The sequence below is a fragment of the Watersipora subatra genome, chromosome 2 (genome assembly GCF_963576615.1).
Source record: "Watersipora subatra chromosome 2, tzWatSuba1.1, whole genome shotgun sequence".
Taxonomy (NCBI): Eukaryota; Metazoa; Bryozoa; class Gymnolaemata; order Cheilostomatida; family Watersiporidae; genus Watersipora; species Watersipora subatra.
The window spans coordinates 3,178,204-3,193,810 of record NC_088709.1 but is presented as its reverse complement, the minus strand read 5'-3'; the positions used below and the strand labels follow the sequence as shown (position 1 = coordinate 3,193,810).

Below are 15,607 nucleotides of genomic sequence, written 5' to 3'. Positions count from 1 at the left end.
AAATAGAATTCACAACTTCTACCAAACATGCATCACAGTAGTAGCTATATACACAGTAGTAGCTATATACACAGTAGCAGCTATATACACAGTAGTAGCTATATACACAGTAGTAGCTATATACTCAACAGATGCTGTATACACAGTAGTAGTTATATACACACCAGTCGCTATATAGTAATAGCTATATAGGCTACTCAACAGATGCTATATACACAGTAGTAGCTAAATACTTACCAGTAACTATATACACAATAATAGCTATATACTCAACAGATACTATATACACAGTAGTAGCTATATACATAGTAGTAGCTATATACACATTAGTAGCTATATACTCAACCGATGCTATATACACAGTAGTAGCTATATACACAGTAGTAGCTATATACTCAACAGATGCTGTATACCCACCTTACTGATCTATAGCATACAATAATTACTCTCAAATCTTGTACAAACAACTAAATATAACAACATGCTCCAACACATATCAAGATGCAGGGATGGCGGTACACACTAGTTACCGATAGCCTGCCCTTTGCCTATTGTTACAACAGGTCGGGCATATGACTTGGGCCCTTGTACAGGTGGTTGATAGTCGTAAGGTATATTCAAAGGTACGGTCTGAGCAAGCGGTGGAGCTGCAACGAGTTAGCATGAAGGTTATTTATGAAAGTACATAGCGGGTGAGCTAACCGTGAACAGCGGGAGACAACTCTTACCGACTATCATAGTTTGTACAGCTGTATATTTTACAAAGTTCATTTTTTATCAGCATTCCAAGTTTCAGAGGGAACTGAGACAATCTAGCGAGATTCTCTCAAAAAAGATGCATTAAGAGTTGTCCCCTGCTACTAGTTAGTAGTAAAAGCAAAGACATGACGTACACTGTTGACCTTGAGAAGAGGTCGATAATCGCTGCTGTTGAGAAGGCGGAGCTGTGTAAGACATAGGAGGGGCTTCGTGTGAGGGCTGCAAACTCTCACTGGCTGCAAATGTAGCCTTCATATAAGGAAACTAAAGAAAGCTTTGCACTATTATGCTTATAGAGCTTGTTCAAGTCCTTAAATGAAATTGATAAAAACCTCATATAGCTACAGAGTTCATTATATACAGAACGTCAGTTTTCATCTTCAACAGTATCAACCAATGAAGAGGTAATAGATTCCCAAAGAAAACCCATTGAAATCAGACTACCGTCTGTTGCTACTTTTTACTACAGACTTACAAATTAATTTGCTAAGTTGGTGCCCGTTTAAGTGAAACCTACGCATCTATATACATTCTACATTCGTACCGGTATCGGGAGGTACCAGTATCGTCGTATTCAAAGTTTTGATGGATAGCTTCTGGTGGAACAATAATCTTTTTATACACAGACACGCGCGCACGCACACAGACTTAGTTTAGCTACTACTTGTTAATTATTTCACATTTATATCTAAACCCTTTTATAGTTGCTTTATTTTTTTTTATTTGACCTGCACAAAAAATTTCCTCATGATATGAAGTTTGAAAGTTATTTGTTTGACAAAGTTTGAAAACCTTTACAGTTGTTTTTATTTTCTCTCTTAATTTATTTCAACTACACAAAACACTTTTCTCATGATATGTAGCTTGAAAGTTAGAATGGCAAATGTTCTTATATGTTAAATACAGATCAATTTTCTGTTCAAAAACATTTTTATTACCCGGGCAACGCTGGGTAGTACAGCTAGTCATTTTATAAAATGATAAAAAGTTGTTTACTCTATGCAGCAGTAGCAACCCAAACCATAGACAACTCCAAACTAAAATATACCAGCATATTTTAGTTTGGAGTTGTCTGTGGAGTTGGAGGTTGGAGTTGGCTGCAATAAAAAACAATCTGCAACTCTTACTACGAACATGAGATGATAACTCTAGCTTGCAAAAAATATTTAAATGGTTGCGCGCAACATGCATGTGTTAGTAACTTGTCCAATAAATTAAAACAACAGGCGATATTCCAGGGTAATGGTTTGGCTGTCATGCATTATGCCTCTAAGAGCATGCAGTCTCAGGTACTACCTTCGAGAAGAAAAGCGAGAGGGATGACATACGTTCAAGAAAGTCTGACAGAAATGCTACGGTTATCTACTTATATACAGTAGATGCTCCTATAACATAAACCTCCTATAATGTAAATTCCTCAGAATGTAAAGAACTTATACAAAGTTGTTGCTTCGTATTATGAAAGAAATTCACTATGGTATAAAGTTCTCAAATTAGATTTAAATAATTAGAATTTGGCAGCCTTTGAAATATTGTTTTTTCTCTTGCCGTATTTGGAAGAGAACCCTGTAAGGGTATCTCTATTATATGTTATCTCTATTATATTACCTGTAAGGGTATCTCTATTATATGTTATTTCTGTTATATTACCTGTAAGGGTATCACTATTATATATTATCTCTACTATATTACCTGTAAGGGTATCTCTATTATATGTTATCTCTATTATATTACCTGTAAGGGTATCTCTATTATATGTTATCTCTATTATATTACCTGTAAGGGTATCTCTATTATATGTTATCTCTATTATATTACCTGTAAGGGTATCTATATTATATATACTAATACCTTTTGCAGTCTAACATGCTGTGAGAGATCGTTAGTTGAGTCGAATCGAATATAGAATAAGTAGCTGCGCAATTAGTAAGTACCTAAAGGTGGTCGATTGGTGCGGGTGTGAGTGTGTCAGTCTACCAATCTGAATTGGAGTCTCATTGAGATCCATATTTTATTCTAACCTCTAACAGACAGCGCTTACGATAGTAAATATATATTTTTGTTTTACTTTATTTTAGACATACAAAATGTTTTCTGTCCAACGAAGACAATACTGTCTAGAAAAAAAGTGAAAAAATCGATTAAATGGATATTTAGAGGTTTTCGCTCTCCTACACTTATTGTGAAATTACCGTAATCACAAACACTAAACCAAGCGGAAATGACAGGAAAAAGAGAAAGGTTGTCAATACAAACCAATAATACTACAATAACTTTCACTAAATTAAGAAGTTAGGTTTAGTTTTTACTTATTTGAAGGGTCAAAGGTGGGGGATGATCTTGGAACGAATTAGGCAATTCCATGTATTTTACTCTTCGTATAACGTAAACGTAATCGGAACGGATTATTTACGTTGTGGGAGCGTCTACTGTACTTGCAATAATAAGAGTACACATTTGTACAGTGAAGACAGCTTAGATTAGTCACTACCTAATCAACAAACCTACGTTCATATTCATTGGGCCTCGTATTTTCCATCTCCTGCCTCCGAATGAGGTCTCCGTGATACGCTACATTACTGATAGTAGACATGTTCTTCTTCACTCTCAGCGTCTCTGGATCGTCAGCAACAGCCGTGTATTGACCTGGCAAATGATTAAGCAGACCTTCACTAGTCCCATTACAGAATTGCACTTTTGTAGCCAGTGCACCAGCCTACACCCTCCTTCCCCCAGTAAATGACATAACTCAGAACACATAACTGGCTAACACAGAAATGCAATGTTACCTACATATAACCATTGTATGTAGAATTTCAAGCTAAATTCTGTACCTGAAATGGAATTGGCCCAATTGGTTTGTTCTGTCCTCAGACAGGTGAATGCAATGAGGGGGAACCATACACGCCTAGCAAGAGACTAGCCATGTAATCACTGTCTAATAAGTCTCGCTTATATGAGCAACAATTAGCAATAGTAGCTACAATCGATTTACGGACTGGCTTTACTAGTAACGCAAGCCTGAGGCCCACCGCTACATCAAATGAGATGTCAGCACCCTACCCGCAGCACTCAACTGCTCCCATGCTATTGCCTACTCAAGTACTTGGACTACTGAAGTACTTGAACGTACCAAATCTATGTTATATTTGGCTACTAAAGAGATAAGAGGGTCCCTTCCCATTGATAAGAACGTGAATGGTAGATAACATTATTCATGCTACGTACCTCTTTCCTTTTCATATTCAGCATGGTAGGTAATCTACAAAACGTAGAACAGGAAATGAAGCATTCCTAACACCTACAAGTCTAACCATCTTAACCGAGGCCGAGCCAGCCCATTGACCTGCCATTTCACTCAGCTACTCACCTGCAGTTCATACAAATGTGATAATATACAAATACCACGTAGACTAGCTTATTATTCGTAAATATATGTGAAGCAGTAATTAGCAAGTAATCGAGTGTGCTATCAGCAAATACAGGTATATATAGTTATAAATACAAAATTTTGCTGTATTGAGAGATTCAGCTTACTATAGCTATTTTATGATATTATATAATATCATATTATCTATATGATATTATAGATTATTATTTTATGAACTGTTACTGGTAAAAAACAGACAGATGTAATATACCTCTCCTTCCTAAGTTTTCCCAAACACATCTGATGAAGAATTGGTTTCATCTACCAACTTCATAATTAGAAACAGCGTGGCAGCATCGGTTGTTAAGACCCCTTTTTACATAATTTATAACAGAGTTTACTGTCAGTGATGAATAGGTTGCTGATGTAAATTAAGAAATGCACATCCTTTATTATTTTTGTTGACAGGCTTGCTTGAATTTAACACTGATCAATGAATTAGTGCAACACTAAAAGCAAAATTCAGCAGTTACCGTAAGTTGATTTACAAACTGTAGACAGACTTGAAGCTTCATTGACACAGCATACTTTACTCTTTTGTAAGACATGTGTTAGCCTAGAACAGTGAACAAACGCGACGCCTCTAGATTGAAATTTACTCCTAGGATCGAAGCTTACGGGTACAAGATATTGGCACTAGAGAGAACAGCAAGGTCTAAGCTCGTTGGAGCAGTATTTAAACAATTAGCGAATGAAGTCTAGATTTACATTGCACCTGGACTGTATCTAGACTACGACAGTTCCAACAATGATTAATAATCAATTCATGTGTGTTTGATATTTACATCTACCGATTTGTCAGCATTTTAAAATAAAATACAAAATGTGCTAAAAAGAAATTGTTTCAACTAATGAAAACACCCGGACACACTAAAATAATATAACGCCTAAGGTCAACTTATTTAAAGTGTATATTTAAAAACATACAATTAAAATTTATATTAAAAGTATTACAATAGAAATTGTTATGTATAAATGCTAAGGATAAAAAGTTTGCATGCATTTTCATTACATGTGGGCTTCACAGAACAATACAGGCTGACCCGGGGACTAACATTTCCAAATACAATGTCATTCACTTGCCCCCCCCCCCCCCCCCCGCTTTGCTTCAACCTTGACCCAGGCAAGCCGCGTGGTTTCCATGGCGTGTGACATATTGGTGTGTGACATATAATGTAACCTGACACGCGTTATTGTTGTATGTAGTGCCCATATCATAAACATCTGTGATGGTAAACCATGTAACCGAATAGAAGCAGCGACATAATTGGAAGAATCAATGTTTCCACAGAGTAGACTTTTTGATTGATACAATCAGAAAGGCCCACACAAATACAAACCTAATGAATGTAGACTCGCTTTCCAGAGAACCTTCAGCATTGGCAATTAGTTGATCAACTTACATTTAGTTTGGTTCAGTCACAGGGTGGAAATGACTGCTCTCCAACCCAATGCCTTTTACATTTAAAAATTCACTCCGGTGGTTGTCCTCCCACTCAACCAATACACTATCTTAAATGAGCACCAGAAAGTGGCAACTCCCCTATCTGCACAGCTTTAGGTCCGGTAGGCCATCTTCTCTGATGACTCCGCCATCCACCCCACCCGTGCAATAAACCTGAACTACTAGGCCCCACCTGACCGGAGGGCTATTCCAGGGTCCTACCAGCATCTACATGTACATACTCAACCGACTGTTTGTTTCGCTTTCCGACTTGTCTCAGTTGTCTATAACACCAAACTCTTCGTGCGTGTATGTGTTTAAACGAGCCTGATAATAGCCCTAGCACCCTATAATAGCCCTAGCACCTCTAATTGATATCTTATCACAAAGTTTTTAAAAACAAAGAGCTTGATACAAAGCGACTGGCCTAGAGACCTACAGAGGTAGGGAATCAGCAATAAGAATCACCAAGGCGATGAGATCTGATAAAGATACTGTGACGAGCTGGAGCCACCCTAGCCCATGATCTATTCAATTTCCATAGAAACGAGTTCAACAGACTGATACGCTCACTGAAGAACCAACAAACCATCAAAGGAACACACAAATATTCAAACCAATGCATCACTAAACAGTTGTAAGAGTGTTTAAGGTAAATTATAAACATGATGGCTGGCAGTTATGGTGAATATTAAGGTGAGCAAAAGACATGTTGCAGAAGGTTGATCCTTCCTTTCCGTAAAGCTGATAACATAGTTGCCTGTGAATCAACCCGACTGCACTCAACTCTTTGCCATATTTTCACCATCTACTTTCAGCACTGCCACCTTACAAACCATGTTATAAGGACAGCCACACGTCATAGACATAGAGTGCCACACGTAATAGACGGAGTGCCACACGTAATAGACGGAGTGCCACGCGTAATAGACATAGAGTGCTACACGTAATAGACGGAGTGCCACGCGTAATAGACATAGAGTGCTACACGTAATAGACATAGAGTACTCTAGTGCACCCACTTACATTACTTTGTATTTTAGAATTCTGTGCGAGTCTCTTGGCTTCTGGTGTGTCAGCGACTGCAGTGAACTTCGTTTCTGGATAGTGCCTACAAGAATCACACATATAGACGTAATACGTTGAATGTGTTTAGTATCGAAAGGCCTATTTATGAAACATGGTTTTGTTAATACTTTTCATTTTTAAATGTGTCAGTGATGAAGATGAGATAAACACATTTGTCTGGAATCAGTATTAAAAATCATTTGCACTTCTAACTGTGAATAAACCCTTTTACATGGTTGGGGAGAAAGGGGGAAGAGAGAGAGGGGGGAGGAAAGAAAGAGGGGGGAAGAGAGAGAAAGGGGAGGAGAGAGAGGGGGAGAGAGGGGGAGGAGAGAGAGGGGGAGGAGAGAGAGGGAGGAGAGAGGGGAGGAGCGAGAGGGGAGAGAGAGAGGGGGAGGAGAGAGGGGGAGGAGAGAGGGGAGGAGCGAGAGGGGAGAGAGAGAGGAGAGAGAGAGGAGAGAGAGAGGGGGAGGAGAGAGGGGGGGAGAAGAGAGAGAGGGGGAGAAGAGAGAGAGGGGGGAAAGAGAGAGGGGGAGGAGAGAGAGGGGGAGGAAAGAGAGAGAGAGAGGGGAAGAGAGAAGGAGAGAGAGGGGGAGGAGAGAGGGGGAAAGAGAGAGGGGGAGGAAAGAGAGAGAGGGGGAGGAGAGAGAGGGGGAGGAGAGAGAGGGGAGAAAGCAAGAGGGGGAGGAGAGAGAGGGGAGAAAGCAAGAGGGGGAAAGAGAAAGAGGAGAGAGAAGGGGGAGGAGAGAGAGAGGGGGAGGAGAGAGAGAGGGGTTGGAGAGAGAGAGGGGGAGGAGAGAGAGGGATAGGAGAGAGAGGGGAGGAGAGAGGGGGGAGAAGAGAGAGAGGGAGAAGAGAGAGAGAGGGGGGGGGGGAGAGAAAAGAGAGAACAAACAAGAAAGAGAAACAAAAAGGAGAAAACAACCAATTGCCTTATTATTATTACAAAGTTTTATATTACATTGTCTATTTATAAATGTACCAGAAACATGATAAATTATTTTTTATAAATCAAGCGGAATAATCATTTGAAAACATACCAGATTGAAATGGAATGAACTACACTTTTACTTCAGAATAAGAGAGTTACATATCGAGTTTTAGTTACTAGCCCTTTAGAAGAGCAGCTAGTACACCAAGAAATCAACACCAGGAGCAGGCTTCAAGCTGTAAAGACAGCATCAATCATATGTCAAGTGTCTATCAGCAGCCCTTGATTCAGGACTGCCTTTATCAGTTGGCACACAGCCAGGCAGCAAGCGGATGACCCGACCCAACCGCAAACAGGAAACTACTTGTGTTGGTAGCTGTTGATGATACATGTGGACAGAATAGGAGGCAGACAAGACTACGCTAGCATTACAAAACCATCTATTAAGATATTGGAAAATAATTACCACAACTAGTAGATATATCAGTTTAATTGTTATTCCAATCAAGTCTTCTCTCTAACTCCTACAAGGCAATATTCCCTTCCTGTCTAGATCTAATGTTTGCCGTGTAATACAAATAAAGACGCAGATGATCGGTGTAAAATACAGAAATAGAGAGCTTTCTTACAGCATGAAATGGTTGTTAGAGAAATGGCTCATATTATGGTTATGTATTGAACTTGAGGATTAATGACAATAACAAGACTGAAATATTTGGAGCATTAGCAACAAGCTGATATCATCTCTTCCAAATAAAAGTTGGCATGAACCGGTTGCTAGCAAGCTAGCGTGCAGACTTTATAGACAGAAGAATGCAGCATCACAAAAGTGATGTAATGTAAATTGATGCGATGGCGAGACTGCGATTCTTGAACTCAAAAGAGCTATAATACAACTACAAGCTCGTCTAACCCATTTGCATAATTAATAATGGAATACGGAGAGGAGAAATTCCGCGGTATTTAGGATGCGCGTGTTTGACATAGATTAGCTTGCTCGCAACAGGTCATACCTAGACTAGGCTAGCGCTCCTCTCTTGTAAACGAATTGTTAGCGATGCTACAGGGATTGCTTTTGGCTATAATAAGACAAGTTTCTCCCCATAGCGGATGAGTGAAGTAGGTAATTAGTATGCAGACACATGTAACACTCGCATAGCTATAAGACTTGGGCAGAGAGGAAATGACCACTCACGCATTGCAGTAGGGCAGTTTATTGTATCCCTTGTAGTTCTTCATATTCAGGGTCATGTTGCATACCTGACATTTGAAGCATCCTTTATGCCAAGTCTGCAAAAGAAATGTTTCTAGCGGATGACGGCTGCGACTGGGCTAGTATAGGAAACGCAGTGATATACAATGTTTCCATAATGCGGACTGGGAACTGTGCACAAGGTGACTTATCATGCGCTAAGTATTTCAATAGACATTCACATGATGCGGATTGATGCGGGCATTTTGCTAAAAAAAAGGATAAGAATTTATATGCCAACGGTCATAGCAGCGCATTCGCAACTTCTCAAATGGAAATAAACACGATTGAAGTGTAGAAAATGTTTAAAATGGAATAGCTTGCACGGCATTTTTTTGTGCATCATCCGGAAGTTTCATTTCTATCTTTCACAGGCATGAAATGATCTGTACTTGTGCGTAACAAAACTAGCTTGACTTAAGCCTGGTTTCCATATGACAGCGCAATGATCGCGCGCGGCCCAGTGATCGTGCGCAATGCATCTCTTGGGCCGCGAGGCAGTGTTTCCATATCGCGCGTAAGCTCCATGCTTGCATTGGACAGGGTGGATATTTTCCTTACTTTTTCGTAAGAGAGACATTTTTATTCGGAAAAACAGACCTCCATTGCGAAATTACGCTGTCATATAAAAATCAGGCTTACTCTTTCGTACGGGAGACCGATTTCTTCGGAACAAAGCCCTTCGCTGGAATTGTGGGATAGGTTGAAAAGATCTAGCGGTGTATTGTGGGATACATAATCGCACGCACCCATCGCAAGGATCCATTCTGTTGGATACTTGCGATCAGCGTACGCACGTCGCGCGACCGTCGTGCGTTGACGTTTTCATATCACAACTGGCCTACGCACGACGTCGTGCGCCTTGTTGCGCGCCTTGCGCTGTTATATGGAAACCAGGCTTTATGGATGTTTTGCGCTTTAATCTAGCGCATGACGGAAACTTATGGCGTGACCGCGTCATGAAAACACTGATAGAGCTATTACAACCACCAGGTTATTTTTATATAGTGAACCAATGGTTACACTCAGATTTTATTTAACAAAATCTTTTTTGTTAAAACTAGATAAGTGGCTGGATGGAGATGGTAAATCTTTACCACACATCTGTTTTTTACCATGAATAAAATGTTGTTAATGAGAAGTCAGGTGTCATGTGATCACAATGCTAGGTCAAAGCCAACTGGTCATGTACAGCAAAGATATGACACCCGAACTACGGATCCGGTGATATGCTAACATCCCTGGTTAAACAAACTACATTACAGGCAAACAAATAATTTGAATTCAGCGTTACGAACACATAGTTAGAAACATCAAAATGAGAAGAGATAGAGGTCATTTTGTGTCACTGTTAAATAGGACAGCTAATAGCAATGTTTGCTATGAGTGACACCACCAAATTAACTTGTAAACAATCTCTTATCACATATTCAACACTGACAAGATGTGAGAGTGATCCAGTATTTTTAGTACCTGTCAACAGTATCTTAGTAAAACACAGTGCTTTTTGAATGAAAGGTAAGTTGATAAGTATCAGTGGAGAGGAGCACGCAGATCGATCTTGCATGGGATCGAGATTCATCGACTGAAACCTAGTAAACTCCAATGCGTCATTAGTGCAAACTGTTAAAAGACAATACTCACTTTATCAAACTGTTAAGAGACAATACTCACTTTATCTAGACATTTTAGCTCCTCCATAGGAAAAACCGACTTCTGGCATGCTGCGCAAGCCTTTGGAGGCATTTTTGCGAACTTTTCTTGAACTTACCTGAAAGAAATCATCTATAACTAAACACACATAAATTTATTGACTCTGTCAGGTCTGAAGCATAACTCTTGTTTCTGATTTGTGTGGAATAAGCATGATATGACTTATGTAGATTATATTCGGTTGAGTGACATATAAGATTCACCACCGGCCTGAGAATAGCATGAGATGAAATAACAAAACCCTGCGCACACAAATAAGCGGGCATATTTAGACTAGAAGTTCCACTGTCATACAGCCCACGACCAAAGAGATATTAGAAAAAAAGAAAGGGTACTGATGGTTGAGAAATGCAATATTAGCAGTCAAATGGCACTGCAGTGCAATAGGATAACCGCAATGGTAGCTGTAATGTACTGGGTGTGGGTGTTATTATATACAACAAATAGCAATAATGAAAGGAAAAGATTATATGTTTATATCTCTCCCCCTGCAATAGGAGAAATGCAATATTGGCCAATATTAGAAGTAAAATGCACTGATATTATTAGAATAACCAACATTATTAATATAGTAATAATATAAAACCAATGCACAATTTTGTTTACATTTCAAAACATCATAGCTAGCAATATCAAGAAGTTGTAATATTTATATAGATTTGTAGAAAATCTGTATCACGTAGTCATTGTTCTGTAGTCATCCAAACTTATAATTAAATATTGTAATAATCTCATAAGAATCGTTAGAAAAAAATGTCATCGTCATTTCCTTTACATACACTGCGTTGGACATCAGTTAGAATACCAAAGTACTTAAAAGTTTCCAAAATGTCAGTTACTTCGAAATCGGCAAAAAGGAAACGATTTCTGTACTTCTACGTTAATTACAGAAACCTTCGGCAATTCGACAATGCTATAGACTGGTGAAATGTGAACGTTATTTTTTCGTGAAATGCGCACGACTTAATGGTTCTATTCTCTGTACTTAATGGTTCTATTCTCTGTCACTCGGCGTTTCGTTTGCCGGTCAAAACTTTTATTAAACCAAGCTTTTCAAGCGTTTTGTGATGATTTTCGGCCAAATTAATCTGTCTATTTGTGTATAATCCGATCAGATGGGTAAGTTTTAAGAGACTGTCGACAATTTACAAAGACTTGGTAACATATTTAAATAGGCTTATATGTGTTTTGTATCGTTATTATACTTTAACGACTCTACAAAACGATGGTTAAATTTGTTGATGAGATTTTGGGACAAGGGTTCGTCTCACTGTTGATGAATAATTTTCGTAAGTTGTGTGCACATGCATTTATCATAAAAACTCTCGAACTTCGCTCGTTTGGTCGGGGGAATATTGTCGCAGTTTTGAAAAAAGATGAAATACTACAAATGCACTTAGATAAACACAATAGTGAACTACAAGGATTCACGATAATAGTTAACAAAAATTATTTGACAGTTGTAAACCTATAGGGTAGTGGAAACCCCTATTGTTCAAGGCCTGGCGACGTTTGTTTGCGCCTGGCGACGTTCCAGTCAGAATGATTATCATTGACTTGCGTCATTTTCATAAAACTGCATGCAAAAGGTATTAAGGAACACCAGCTTTTGCATTACTAGAGTCCCTCTCTCGGCAGTAAGGAGATGCAATCCAGCGAGCAAAAACAGGTCCAGACATACTGACATCTTTGGTCTGCTGCAGCGGCTAGCCGAGGATACGTCTATCTAACCCCTTCGAGTGTGGCCACAGCACACTTTTTAAGAAATCTCATCAGCCTTTGCTGAATATTTTACTTCGTTCTAATATCCACATGCCCAGATACAGTCCCAGTTTAGAGCTTGTGATGTTAGTTTAGTAGCTGATAATGTCAGTTTAGTCGCTGGCAATCCGATCCGTTATGCAGGTTACATCGGTCTTCATGGTTTTTCGATAGGCCTGGTTACACTCGCCGACGGTGTTGTCAACACGATGTGAATGCGTTGGATCAAAACGAGCATGTTAGTCTATGTTGGCAGAGATGAACTGAAACATCTGTAATCGGCTAAAACAGTCAATTCCAACAAACATAGTCTCAATCCCAATTTTGTTTATTGCCAATCCAAACTAATGTCATCTTAGCTTTACTTTTGAATGGTGATGATATCGCAACTTTATGCAAAAACAACTATTTATATACATGTAGATGAAAAAATATTTTCACTCGTAGCATATATATATGGAGGCTAGTGTTAATTCGAACTGTTCATGAAACCTTTCAAATGATTTTTTAATAATTAAATTTGTGAAAATCGCTTGCTTTTATTGTGCAATTCATCTTGAGCACCTAGTGTACTTTAGTACTACTCTGTTTTACCAATGATATACAGCCCCCCAAGGATAGCCGACGGCTGTCATACGGGCGTGGTTTAATGATGGAGCTCTGTTAGGATTATGCTAGCCTGGGTTTCGGAGTTAACACAACTCTCGCGGGCGATCGCATTGCCTTGTTAGGTTTTGAAAAACACGACTCGCTGTTATCGTTTCATTAGCTCATTCAGTCAGTAGACCAGCGGTTCACAATAGCAAACCTTGAATTTCTACAATATAGGGGTAATACCTAACCAAAATAATACATCCATACAAAATAAGACATTTCAAATTACCTACTTTTAGTAATTTTAAAATTTGTAAAGGTTGTAGTATATGCTTAAAGTTGAATATAATTTACCCGAACAACGGCTTTTTTTCCTAGTTTTTGATTAATATTTTGCCACCCCTAATATAAAATGACAAAGTCTTTCATCGTTTTCACATTGTTTTACCTGGCCAATAAGATAGAACAGCAAGCAAAGCTGTGCAGTGTAGTTTTCATACTCAAAATCTAAATACAAAACCGAATTGGAGCTATTTTACGATAGTGACTATTAATATCACGAATGCTTGCGAATGGCAACTGACTGATCATAATGGTGACAATATTGGGATACTATATTTATTTGACAACAAAGTGAATTCACCAGATAAGCAAAATAATCACTATAGTTCATATTTGTAAATTTACGAGGGGCTTTATTCAGCATATTTGTTTGTTCGGGTGTCGTGTTCGGGTTCATCCCAATAGAGCTCCATCATTAAACCCCGCCCATATGAGAGCCGCCGGCTATCCTTGGGGGCTGTATATCATTGGTTTTACCAATGTGTATTGCTTTTTCCTTGAGCAAAGATATAGCAATGCAAATAGCTGTACAAGTGTTTTCGCTATCCAAAATTGTGCATAGATGACCCATTGATGCGCTGACGATACTTCAATGACGGTAATGGGGAATCCAGCAAAGAAGTCACGATCCACACGACTCAGGCCCATTTTCATTGGTCAATCAATTTGTCAACGCGACGTATCAGTGAGTAGTGATGGTATGTGCAGTCGAAGTAGGTATCTAAATTACGTGGTAGCTATGCATTTTATCAATATTCCTAATCAGGCCTTTAGCCTAGTACGTACACAGGCCTTGAGCCTAGCGGGCTCAAACTAACATTTTATGTACAACATACCAAGTGAGGTAATGCGAAAGGTTGAGCGAAAATAATTTTAGCTTTCCAAAGCTGGCAAAAACCTCGCAAGATGAGTTTGTGTGCAAAATTTCAAAGGCCAGTCCCGCAGATCTCTGGTCTCCTCTTCATACCATTTTGACATACTCTATTTAGATGTGATCAGCCTATGTTAATTCATAAGAGGCAACAGAGTTTTTAGAGAGGTTTTCAGAATCAAATAATAACATGAGCATAATAAAAACTCTCATTGACAAACATTAATCTCATTACATGAATGAAGATTATTAGTCTCTTGTCAGTACTTCTGACATGTGACTACTACCACTACAGAACTTGGCAAGTGCTAACAAGGTTTTTGGCATGAAAAGATAATTTGTGCATGGCATAATATTTGAAAGTATTAAATGTATGTAGATTATATAAATGATCATATTTTTGTCATATCACAAATTATACATACTTTACAGACTGGTAAACTATGTAAAATACTCTTTAAACAGATTGTCCGTTAAACAGCTGCTTGCTTTTTTTTCGTCAATACATTACTTGACAATTTTACAAATGACATAGTTAGACTGTCCTTAATATCAGTGCTAAGTAGGTCTATGTAGTACGTGTTGAACCTTGCTACGAATAAAAAAAATCTTTGAAACTTTTATTTTTAATAAATTATTTATTTATTTTAAATTTCGGAATTAACTACTGATAGAGTAAATTAGAGAATATATTATCATGTCTGTAGCAAATCGTACCCCAGTCGTAAAGTAATAGCATGCGTTTTACTTTAATAAGAAATAAATAATGCACTATTCAAAATACGAAATATAAATAGTATTTCGCAAACCATAGCGAACATCCTTGCATACAAAAACTGAATCAAAATCATACAATTTTTACAAGCTACGTTAATATCGCTTACGAACTACAATACATCTAAAAGTGACTGCGTTACCATAAAACGCAAATGAAATCATGCTATGAAAACTATTATGTAAACATTTGTTGATGTAAAATCCAAAAGACTGTTGGCAGAACACGCAGCGGATAGCGATATTACAAATTTAGTTACCAAGCTCAGAGAAGCGCAAAGCAATCTCGGAAATTTTGTCTTTTATTTGAGGCCGGAAATACAAGGACGAAGTAAGAGTTCGAACTATATCATATACTTTACGACGTTGTAAAGCCTAAAGAAAGGTTAATCATTTGCAAAGCCTTTGTGACGCATTTACATTTGCTGCATATATAAAACAGGTAGAAGTCTAATTTTTACCCAGTCGATATTGAATACACAGTCTACGTTTATTCGCCCACTCAAATTCATCAAGTTTATTGGTGAGAATCTGGAATATTTATAATACGGCGGGAAGCTTTAAGCAATCACTGACTCTGCCACAATCTTAAACATACTTTGGTGAAACTTGCACACTGCTTCTACCATGTCTTTATAATATTTTAAACGAGATAATATTTTACCAGG

The 15,607-nt window shown here is 38.4% G+C and overlaps 1 protein-coding gene across 3 annotated transcripts in view; it reads right to left on the bottom strand.

The window, feature by feature from the left end:
* The window catches only part of LOC137386746 (LIM and SH3 domain protein 1-like), a 32,255-nt gene extending 17,033 nt beyond the window's left edge, over nucleotides 1-15,222 (bottom strand). The window contains exons 1-7 of one of the 3 annotated variants that reach the window (XM_068072870.1): nucleotides 15,200-15,222; nucleotides 10,559-10,655; nucleotides 8,828-8,922; nucleotides 6,660-6,744; nucleotides 3,988-4,021; nucleotides 3,268-3,405; nucleotides 894-995 (exon numbers count right to left, since the gene is read on the bottom strand). In XM_068072870.1, the coding sequence (XP_067928971.1) occupies nucleotides 894-995; nucleotides 3,268-3,405; nucleotides 3,988-4,021; nucleotides 6,660-6,744; nucleotides 8,828-8,922; nucleotides 10,559-10,630 (526 nt within the window). In that variant the 5' untranslated portion in view covers nucleotides 10,631-10,655; nucleotides 15,200-15,222. The remainder of the gene's footprint in view (nucleotides 1-893; nucleotides 996-3,267; nucleotides 3,406-3,987; nucleotides 4,022-6,659; nucleotides 6,745-8,827; nucleotides 8,923-10,558; nucleotides 10,656-15,199) is intronic. The other 2 variants (XM_068072872.1, XM_068072871.1) reach the window with 2 other exon arrangements.
* Nucleotides 15,223-15,607: the final 385 nt, after the last annotated feature.